Source organism: Calidris pugnax, unplaced genomic scaffold (genome assembly GCF_001431845.1).
Source record: "Calidris pugnax isolate Ruff unplaced genomic scaffold, ASM143184v1 scaffold15, whole genome shotgun sequence".
Taxonomy (NCBI): domain Eukaryota; kingdom Metazoa; phylum Chordata; class Aves; order Charadriiformes; family Scolopacidae; genus Calidris; species Calidris pugnax.
The window spans coordinates 2,407,466-2,417,936 of NW_015090774.1; the positions used below are offsets into that span (position 1 = coordinate 2,407,466).

The following is a 10,471-nucleotide window of genomic DNA, read 5'->3' on the forward strand; positions in this document are numbered from 1 at the left end:
AAACTTTATTTTTAAAAAAAAACTTCAAAGGTTTATCTGGAAGGCTGTTTGTTGGCATAGACTAGTTTTACCATCTTTTCACGACAATTTTCCAAAACCCCAGAATAGGATGTGATGTTAATTTTTTTTCTATACAGGGAAATTTGAAAATCTTGTTAAGCTCTACCAGTATAAATCTGATTGAGATTTCAAGTTCTTAGAGGGGTTATATACAGACACTGATTAGAAAGTTTTGTCTTCTAGTGTTCTTGATGTTTCAAGTTCTTAGAAAGTTTTGTCTTCTAGTGTTCTTGATTGCTGCTTTTTCACTTACTAGAAACTATGTGTTGGAAGACAAAATTCTAATACTGGATTTAAACCATGACACTGCTGATCTTCACTTATCTTTATACAATTTACAAAAAATGTTCGAGCTTTCCAGACTAGTGCAATGACTTAAAAGTCTGTGTATGACATTTTCAGATTTGGTTTAGTTCTGCTAATGAAAGGGCCAATGTGTTTTCCTTTATATGGAGGTTTGCAATTTCTGCTGATATAAAAAGATGTGAAACGTATATTTTTAAAAACAAAACATAAAATACAAGCTCAATGTGTTCTTGACCTCCAGTGCTGAAAAGAACAGCCCATTTTCTGTTTGAAGTTCTCATTCATTGTAGAGCTGTGTTCCAAATATCCCATTCATTCTAATTACAGGAATAGAGTACTACCTAACACTGGGGTTGACCAAACAAAGGTTCCTTTTCAATGGTCTATTTTTATGCTCTATTCATAATACTGTAGCGGGTATTTTAGGAAAACTACTATTAAGCAAATAGGTCTATAGTACTGAATTTTCAAGTATGTTTAACTGTCTGGTTTGGCAGCCCAGTTTAAGAAAACAAATGATAGTCTTGGCAGTAACAGCTCATTAGGCAGGAGGATGGGCTTGACCTTAAGGCCTGACTTGAGGGGTCCGAGTTATCAGTTTTGCATGACCCTTGGCTAATCTCTTATCTCTGTGTGCTTCAATTCTCTATCTACAGAATGAGGGATAATACTGTCTTTGCTTGCTTATATTGTAAAACCCCTACTGTGCTTACTATACATGAAGCCAGTAGGACCACTAATGTGGTGCTAACTTTGGTACTATTACAGTTATACATTCTACGTTATTATTAAGGTAATTCCATAAAGATGTAATGTTAGCTGTTAAAACATATATATATTTATTATGAATATTAAAAAGTATAAACTGAAAATGGACTTCACAGTTCTGTGCTGGATTCTGATGTATTTTACTGTAAATACTGCTTTGCACACAGCCTACATTGAATAGTCAACAGCACGTCCAACTTCTCTCAGTCTGAACAGAACAGACCATTAAGAGTCCCCTCTGACAGATCCTTCTTAATGTCACTGCAAATCCATCTCAGGCACCTGGTGTTTGATTTGGTCTTTTAACTTTCACTGGTCATTATGAGAGCCAAAGAACTGATAGGGAATTTTTCAGCCAGATGAGTTTCATGTTCATCCCCCCATCACCACCCTCCGTTTCTTCTCCCTCCCTCCCTCCCTGGGGTGTGAGCCAACAGCCTTTGTTCCAGGTCTTGCAGAAGGTGGCAGTCAGGACTGCCAAGATGGGGCTGTGGTGGCTCTATCAGTCAGCTGCTGTCGGTCTGGACTTCTGACTAACTTCTCCATCAGTTTAATTGTTTCTCCTTTAAAACACTGAAAAGCCCATTATGAAATTGCTGGGGAAAAAAAAAAAAAAAAAGGAGACAATTAGCCATTAATGAGAGATTTAGGAAACTGTCTCATACAAGAGAGAATGTATTAATTATGAAATAGATGGTTGAAATCTGGGGTTATGTTTCTTGCTTTGGACATTGCAGCTAAAAATGTTAAAAAAAAAAAAAAAAGTCAAACTGCCAAAAGCAAGTATATTAGGGAAATATAAGGGGGTTTTCCACTTTTTATCCCATGCTTTGCCTACGTAACTGATGAAAAACCAAGTTCATTTCAAATGTTGTTAGGAAAAAGAGAGGCTGCTACATTCATCCCAGTTTCCAACCACCTGTTGAGATTCAGGCTTAAGGGTCCATCCTGTTTGCATCTGCAAATAGCTTTATCCATACGTACAGCTCCATTGAGATCAATAAGATTACTCTAGTGAGTCAAGTTACCCAGGCATGTAAATATTTACTGAATTAGGACTAAAATTGGAAGGGAATGTAAACGTAGATGGTAAATCCTACTTAAGATAAAGGAGCTGAGCATCCACAATGACTGGAGTTAACAGAGTTGGCTCAGGTGCCTGTTATTCCCCAGTGAAACTTTATGTATTTCTAAACATCTTTAAAACGCAGAATTATCTTTAGCTAAATATCTACAGGATTTATTATGAATGAATAAGTACGATGTTTTGCTTCGTTACTGACTTTTGTTGCAAGAAATGAGCTCCCCACACAGGAGAAAACAGTGAAAATAGCTTTTATCTGTACTGTAAGTGGACGTGTATTGTGCAGCTTCTGCAGTCTCAAACAAAATGCATTATATACTGCTTCAGAGCACATAAAACAAAATGTAATTGTTTTCTGCACACACAATCTCCAGATTATGGATGATAGAGGAAGGGGGGTTAAATCTACCTTTTTTAGGAGCTGAAGCAAGCCATTCAGAAGGATTCAAGAAGTTGCTGGACCTAAATTCCACTGTCCCAGTCATTGAGTCTGCATGCGGAGTGAATTGATCTGATTGCTTATCTTTTTAGGTGTAGGCTTAAACTGATGAGGGAATCTCATTTAATCTGTCTCTTGTTGGAATGAATGCAGTAAAGAGACATGGCATTCAATAGTAAAGCATCCTCCTGGCATTTCTCTCTTTCTACTTGAAGCTCAGTTCTGCCAGCAGTATGCAGCCCATCTGAGATTAAATTTGAGATATGGTAATCTTTTTTCAGCCTCACAAAGTTGCCAATTTACCACCATCCCATATGCACATTCCATGTGTTTATAGGCCAGGGCTATAGAGTGGAATGGTACCTTTTGCATGGCTGTTTTGGGAGTGGTGTAGGCCCTTTTCACCCAGGCAGTTTATGCACTGACAAAATTCTTGGTATGGGGTTGCTAAAAGGTTGACTTTGGTCTCCTTTTCACTGTTAACCGCTTAGCAAATCGAAACATCTTGGGTGTACAGAGTGCAGGTCCTACCCTCATTTATTTATCGCGCTGTCACGCCTGGGGCTGCAACATTATTTTAATATATAATGAGTTTTAGAAGATGCAAAACTACTGGCCGCATGTTTTATTCATCCCTAAATTGCAGGAGCTCCTTGGTTTCCTTTTGATGCCTGCCCTATTTGCATATGCTACCTGTGTGCTTCTGCAGCCACTTAGTATTCGAATGTATATGCCCTCATCAGCTATAAAGCATTAATGCTTTGCACTTGTATAGCCTTTCATCCAAGGAGCTCAAAGTCTTTTGCTGACAATGATTAAGAATTGCAGTCCCCTTTGAAGTGGGTAAATGCTCCTACCTTCGTGTTACTGACGGGCAGAGCGGGGTGGCTTTGCCCTGCGTCCACCAGGAGAGAAGTCTCAGAACTTCTCCTCCTGGAGCATCCTCTCCAGCCACCGCTCCGCGCAGCCTTTAGGCTCGTTGCGGCGTTTGCCCCGCAGCTTTACCAGTAGCCTTAAACCTTTGCAGGGCGGCAATTTGTCCTGTTTAGCAGACTGGGTTGTTTTCCACTCTGCCTTAGCCGAGGTGTTTGTGCCGGGGGGCGATGCCCGGGTGGGGGGCGTACAACGCGGAGGTGGAGGCAATGGGAACCCGCACCCCGGGGGACGCTGGGTGCCCGCCCCGCCATCCGCCTGCGCGGCCACGGCCCCGTTTTCCCACCGGAGACCAGGTGAAATCACAGCTGTGGCTTGGCTTTCTTCAAGCGCCTCTTAAAAACTGTCCCGAAAGGCGGGTGGCAATTAAGAAACGCGCTGATTGCGCAGAGCGCGCCCGGTCCCAGCCCGCACGGCGCCCCCGGGGAAGGCGACCGGGAATTGCCCCTCTCCCGGCGTTATTACCAGACACGCGTGGGTTCTTACCTGTCTCAGGGGAAGGGCACCCGGGAGTGGAGCGGCATGCAGCGCCGGTGGGAGCAGCCGTGCCGGTGGAGCTTCCTGCGCAGGGCCAGGTTGGCTGTGGAGGGAGGGAGACGGGGGGACAGTCAGGGAGCGGGGTGGGGGGGGGCTGGTGGCCGGCAACGTGCTCCGGTAGCCACGGCGCGGGGGCCAGCGGTCCTACCCTCCCCGGTGCTCCTGCTGTGCCGGCGGTGCTGCTGGGCAGCAGGTTGGCACCAACTGCCTGCCCCGAGCCCCAGTTTATTCCCGCCCACCCCAAAGTCCCGGGATAAGATGCCCGATGCCCCAGCGTGGCGCCGCCGCTACCGGTAGGGATGGAGCGCGCAAAACGCCGCGTTAACACGCGTAGCGGCAGAAATCGGGCAGCTACAGACTTGTCGCGAAGGGCAGGAACGGCGTGTTGGCTGGGGTTAGAGAAACACGCCGGAGGTGCCCACGGCAGGCACGAGTTCCGTGTGTCCCCCCCCCGCCCCCCGGGCACACGCAGTCACGGGGAGGCATCGCTTACCCGGCCTCTGCCCGCCGGCGCGGAGGAGGCTCGCCAGCAGGAAAAACACGATGCAAAGGAGCAGCTGGAGTCTCATGGCTGCGGGCAGCGTGGAGCCGCGCTCTGAGGGTGCGGGGAGATGTATACGGGCGAAGAAACGTATAGAATACCGCGGCTGTTAAGCGGCCGGCAGCCCCCGCCCGGCTCACATCCCAGTGACAAGCTGGGGAGCCAGCCGCCTTCTCCTGCCAGGTTACTGGTCAGGCAGGGGCAAGGTTCCTGGGTTGCAGTGCGGTCGGTGCCTCCCTCTCTTCCCTTCTCTCTTTCCTCTCTTTTTTTTTTTTTTTTTTTTCCCAATGTGTGTGTTCTGGGGTTTCTGGGGGAAAAAAAAAAAAGACCATAGGGAGGAACACAGACCAATTGCTTTAAACATCTGATGTAGATTTCATTCAAAGGAGTATGGTTAAATGCCTCAGCTGTTTGTATGACATGCAGAGGTCAATGAAGATTTAAAGAACTAGCATACTGTGATTCTACCCTGCCTTGCTAAGAAAAATAGGCCATAATAAATGCTATTTTCCTTCTTTTCCCTTTTTTTTTTTTTTTTTTTTTGTCACTCCCCCTTATTTTCCATAAGCAAACAACGCGGGAATGAAAAGTCCGTGTAAACAGCAGCTTCTGTCAATGCATCAGGGCCGAGGAGCCTCTCGAACAATGCAACGACTTCTCTTTAAATTCAAGCCAGGCAGGGGGAAAAAAAAAAAAAAATATGTAAAACAAGCCCCGATGTTCCCTCCCCCATTTGCAACTGTTTAAACTTTGCATTGCCCATATTGGTCCCACATGCAGAAGGCGCTGGCAGCGGCAGGAAGCCCCAGTGCTCCCCCCTCCTCTCCCCGCTTTGTCCCTCCCGCAGGCGCGGGCTGGGCAGTGCCCCCCGAGCGCTCAAATGCTCGCTCTCTTCTCCAAACTACCTGTCAAGCTGTGGCTATTCACAGTGAAACTGGTGGCAGTTAAGGTTAATGGGTGTCTTTTGTACCCTCAAGTATTTTTAAAGGATCGGAATATTCTGGAATTAATTGAGAGGCTTGCTTCTTTTTTTTTTTTTTTTTTTTTTCAGGAGACACACCAGAGATGTACAGGGGAACTCAGACTATGCCTGAACATCCCTCAGGACACAGCTTTTTTTTTTTTTTTTTTGTTTTTTCCCCTACGGTGCCGGGTGAAATAGAATTATTCAGCAGTATATTTGTTAAACAGGGCCGTTTCTGCGAAAGCTGTTTTGGACGGGAGGCTACATTTGCCCACCTGTACATGGCATTCTATTTGTACTAGATTATGGTGAGAGCTCGCTCTAACAAACCGGGCTGGAAGCCGCTGCTGTGGTGAGAGCGCAGGTATGGCAGGGCTGAGGAGAAGAGAGGCAAACCCTGCCAGATGTGCTAGCAGCAGCACTGGTTTTGAAATCCCAGGAATTGCTGGTATCAGTTAAAATTCGACCGGTCCTTTTCTTATTTTCAACATGCTGATTTGTTGGGATGGAATAGTACCTGGTGATTTGGAAAATGAAAATGTGTCCCTTTTTGGAACAAAGTTTGTGTTTTAAAATAGGCATGAAAGAGTACATTTCTATGTAGATGAATACTACTAATATTAATAGAAAAGCATTAGCTAAAGTGGTCTGAAGTTTTCCATGAAGAGTGGAATATATGCTTTTTAGTTTAATTCCTCCTGTTTCCTCTGTTGTGGGCTTTCCCATTTTCTTCAAAAGCTTATTTAACTTGACAGGGCATGTTGGTCCCTCTTCAGAGCTATACATCATTACTGGGTTAATTTGTCTAAGTAAAGTATACCTGTATGAGTTAAAAGACAATTTGCAGCTTGAACACATGGCATAAATAGTTATTAAATGTTATTTTAAAATGATGGCAAGATTGCTGAGGAAGATGCCTCAGACAAAACAGTAACAAAGGAAATCCTTTACTGGTTGGTCACACTGGTCTGCCAATAAGCAGCCCACGCTTCCCGATGTTCATCTGTACAGCTTGCTTGTCATTATGTTTTCTCTGTACCATTTCCAGTCTTTAAACTGGACTTCTGTTAATATTAATGCCATCAGCCCAGCTGAAATCCGGGTCCCATGGTGCCAGTGACAGACTAGTCCTAAAGGAGGTATCCTTTCAAATAGAAAGGTGATGGAGAAGGAGAGAAGTGGTGTGGCCAGGTCATGCAGTGAATTTTTGACACAGTCAGGGTTACATCCCCAAAATCCTAAATCGCACTTTGGCACCATCTTCCCCAGGATACTCTTAGGGATGTGTTCACTTGTTCACCATGAATGAGAACATGCTGGTCACCTTGTTTGTACAGCCCTCTGTAAATGATGATGACTTTCATTCAGCAGTGAGCTATATAAGGTTCAGACTCATAATCTGAAAGTGAAAAGTAGTGTAGCCTTCAAAGTGATAGGGACTCTGTAAATAGCTAAAAGGGCAGAAAGAATGCATAGACCATTGCCAGTCCCTCGGGCTATCTAGGCCTCTTCTGCACCTGTATGTGGTGAAGTTCACAGACATTCTGAGGACACATTAAGTTTTAAGGGAATTGAGTAAGATACAATAATTAAGTGCAATATTTATCTTTGGTTTTTTTAACTTTAGTTTACTATGAGCTGTTAATTCCGCTGCATGATTGCTCTGTGCAAAAGTTCACGAAAGTCTATTTGACTAATAAAGTCTAAGTCACTGTAACATGAGCGTCACAGATTTCTTGTAATTTTCATGTAAGCTACAATAATAATTTGATGCTTACCCACTGAAGAATTTCTAAAATGTATTAGTCCCACTCTAGAAGTTCTAATTCTTTTGCAAGAAGCTTTCTTTCAGGTACTTTTTCAGGTACTTATTTTCATGTGCCATACCACTCTATGAAATTAGACAAAGAACAACTAGGCAGAATGTAGTCATGTAATAGTTCTGCCTTTTTCGTAATGTTTGCTGGTAGGTTTTGTGTTCTGTTTTTGTTTTGGTTTCCTTAAGAGGAAAGGGAATGTAAAGTACATAGGAAAGCTGGAGGTCTGTAGATAATGCTTTATGAGCTAGAATTGGTTCTTTGAATCAAAAGCTTCCCTTCTCTCTCTATAATCTGAAAGGAACATCACAAAGGGCTGATGATTTTAGCATTTATGACCCATATCGTTGCTATTTTTCCAGCAGGCACTCTTTTCCCTACCTCCTCTTTGATAGGATCAAAATAGTCAAATTACCAGTTTACTTCCAGAAAGCGAAAAAAATAGCTAGCACATTGCAGAAATAATTTCAAAAGTTACAACAAGGAAAATTAGGGCTGCCTTTCCTAAATATCAAACATTAACTCTAAATAACACATATGACATTGTCTTTTGCTTGTCACGTTTCAGTAAGTCATATTCAGTACTGTATCTCTTCACTGGATATAAACTGTTCTGCATGACATTTTCAGTACAGAGTGACTATTACAGTCTATGTGGGGAAAAAGAATTTGAAATCATTGTGCCACTTCTAAGAATAAGATTGGGAGAAATAAGAGAAAAGTGACTGAATGAGTATCAAATTTTTTTGCCACATATAGAAAAAAGTAAAATCTTTTGATAATTTAAATGAGAGAACAAGTCATTGGGAGCACAAAAGATAAAATAATGGGTAGAAGCAGTAAAATTCGTAGTAATTAGAAGTAGAATAAGCAGTTGGGTGATAACAGCAGGAGAGAAAGATAACCAGGCACTTTCTAGTAAGGACTAACAGATTAATTAGCATTCCCTATTGGGCTGCTAGCCAGAAACTGAATCTTACCTTTCCTTTGAAGGCCAGCACATAACTATAAACTCTAGTGTTTATTGTTAATCTCTGAGAACAGCTTTCAAATGCTATCAGTATAAAATGGTAAATGAAACTTCTGAAGTACAGGAACTAATTGTTATAAATGGCAATACTGGTTTCAGTCTCTGTACCTCAGATACCCCCTTGGATAATATGTCTTCCCTGCCTAGAGATCTGTAAAATACATTGATTATTGTGGATCTCTAATATGGTATGAGAAAACATGACCAATGCTCAGCGGAGTGAGAGTAACAATGGAAATTTTTGTTTATTTTGATGTAGGAGTGTCAGATAAGATGAAATATCAGAGTTTCTAATCAGTTTTTCTAACTTTGTGTTCCCCAAATTCATCCATCCTGCTGATCTGGAGCAATTATTTCACTAGCCAGATGAGACCAAGTATAAAGAAGTTTACTTCAAAAGAATTTGGTGAAGCAAATGATCAAGTTCAGTGGCAAATGTCATTAGGAAAAGTTCTGGGCTTTTCCTAGTTCCTCTCTATTACATTGCAAGATGGTATATAACTGTGCAAGACATGAGAGAAGAAAATGGAAAAAAAAAAAAAAGAAAAGTGAGTCACTGCTTGAGGTGAAAATGTTGGCAAAGAAATTCTCAAAGGGATACATTTTGAAATGTTGTTTAGGCATCTGTGATGTATTTTTTTCACCACAAATGTCATTAGGATTATTATCTCATGGTTTTATTGGGTCTATGGGCCAGCCACAAGTATAAAGGATGGTTTTTCAGCTCAGGGTATAGCATCAGAAGTGAAATAAAATGTTTGCCTTCTTCATTGACTATAGTCGAGAATGCTACTTTTTTCTGGACAAAACTTCATCAGCTCAAAAATTATGACCTCAGGAGAAAATTATGGACTTTCTTTCATGATCTTAATCTGTGCTTGGAAATGAAAATCTAGTCAGAAACTAAAACCCATTCCTCCTCTTTTGCATTTTATGATTTTTCTGGAGGGAAAAAGAAAAAAATCCACTTCCCTGCCTGTTTGTGCTCAGCTGCCTTTCCTGCCTGGGGGGTGACAGTGCTCCGGAAGAAAATGGTGGTCATCAGGCAGAAGGAATGTGCACCAGTAACCTGACACTGGAGACAGATGTGTTCAAGGAAAGGAAATGGGGGACGGCTCAGACTAGGCTAAACCTTGTGTAATTTTGATATTTTTTTTTTTCCCGTTTAGAGGTTTTCCATGTGCGTTGCAGAGATGCACAATCTAGAAAGTATGTTTTCTTTATTTTTAACTAGGAAGAACATTTGCTGTGTCCGTGGCAGCATCTCCAGGCTCTTGCTGCAGTACAAGTCATAATTTGAATTATTAGAATAATAACAAAAAGGAAAAAATTTTTCTTGTAGACTTCAATCTGTCTTACTTCTGTAACCCTACAATCTGTAGGGTTGATTTCATTTAATACGATGAAAGTAATATCAGCCATACACCTGAATAATCATAAAGTCCCTCCTAGACAAATAATGATTTAATCAGTTACCTACAGAACTGTATTGATGGATTTTCCTTTTTACTTAAGGAAAACACTTTTACATGGGCTTGACGTGCTCTTATTTTTCAGTTGTTTTCTATGCCTAACAAGTAAATTTGATTCTAAGATTCATCTAGGAAATATATATATGTATATATATTTTTTTAAATAGGAAAACAAAGAGGTGAACTCTGGAGCAGCAGTGACTGTGATCCCCACCAGCATGACCACATGTTCTGTTTCAGGCAACCCATTTGGGGTCAGATTCTTCTCTGGCACCAGTCATAATTTCAGAGCTTTTTTAATTTTAAGAGACATTTATGTTGTCTTGAATTAATGATGTTCAAGAAAAGAAAAGTGCAACGCTTGCAAAGCACAAGGTTCTATAATTAATTTTTATTTGCTGGTTAACTTTCAAATATGTAACTGCCTCGCATATCTAGACCCTTCATGCCCTAGGTTTCAGCAGGGCAAGTCTTCAAAAAGTATTTTTTTCATGTTGTAATGAGAACTATTGTAAGTTAT

General features: G+C 41.8%; 1 protein-coding gene across 1 annotated transcript; it reads right to left on the reverse strand.

Moving 5' to 3' along the window:
• Positions 1-255: 255 nt before the first annotated feature.
• On the reverse strand, positions 256-4,937 carry APELA (apelin receptor early endogenous ligand). The gene is made up of 3 exons (XM_014942759.1): positions 4,621-4,937; positions 4,077-4,170; positions 256-1,730 (listed from the first exon to the last, which is right to left on the reverse strand). The coding sequence occupies exons 1-2, from the start codon at positions 4,694-4,696 to the stop codon at positions 4,082-4,084; spliced, it is 165 nt and encodes a 54-aa protein (XP_014798245.1). The 5' UTR covers positions 4,697-4,937; the 3' UTR covers positions 256-1,730; positions 4,077-4,081.
• Positions 4,938-10,471: the final 5,534 nt, after the last annotated feature.

Coding starts and splice junctions, on each gene's coding strand:
- APELA (XM_014942759.1), bottom strand. CDS start 4,696: ATGAGACTCCAGCTGCTCCTTTGCATCGTGTTTTTCCTGCTGGCGAGC. Junction 4,171..4,620: donor CGCCGGCGGGCAGAGGCCGG/GTAAGCGATGCC, acceptor CTCCCTCCACAG/CCAACCTGGCCCTGCGCAGG.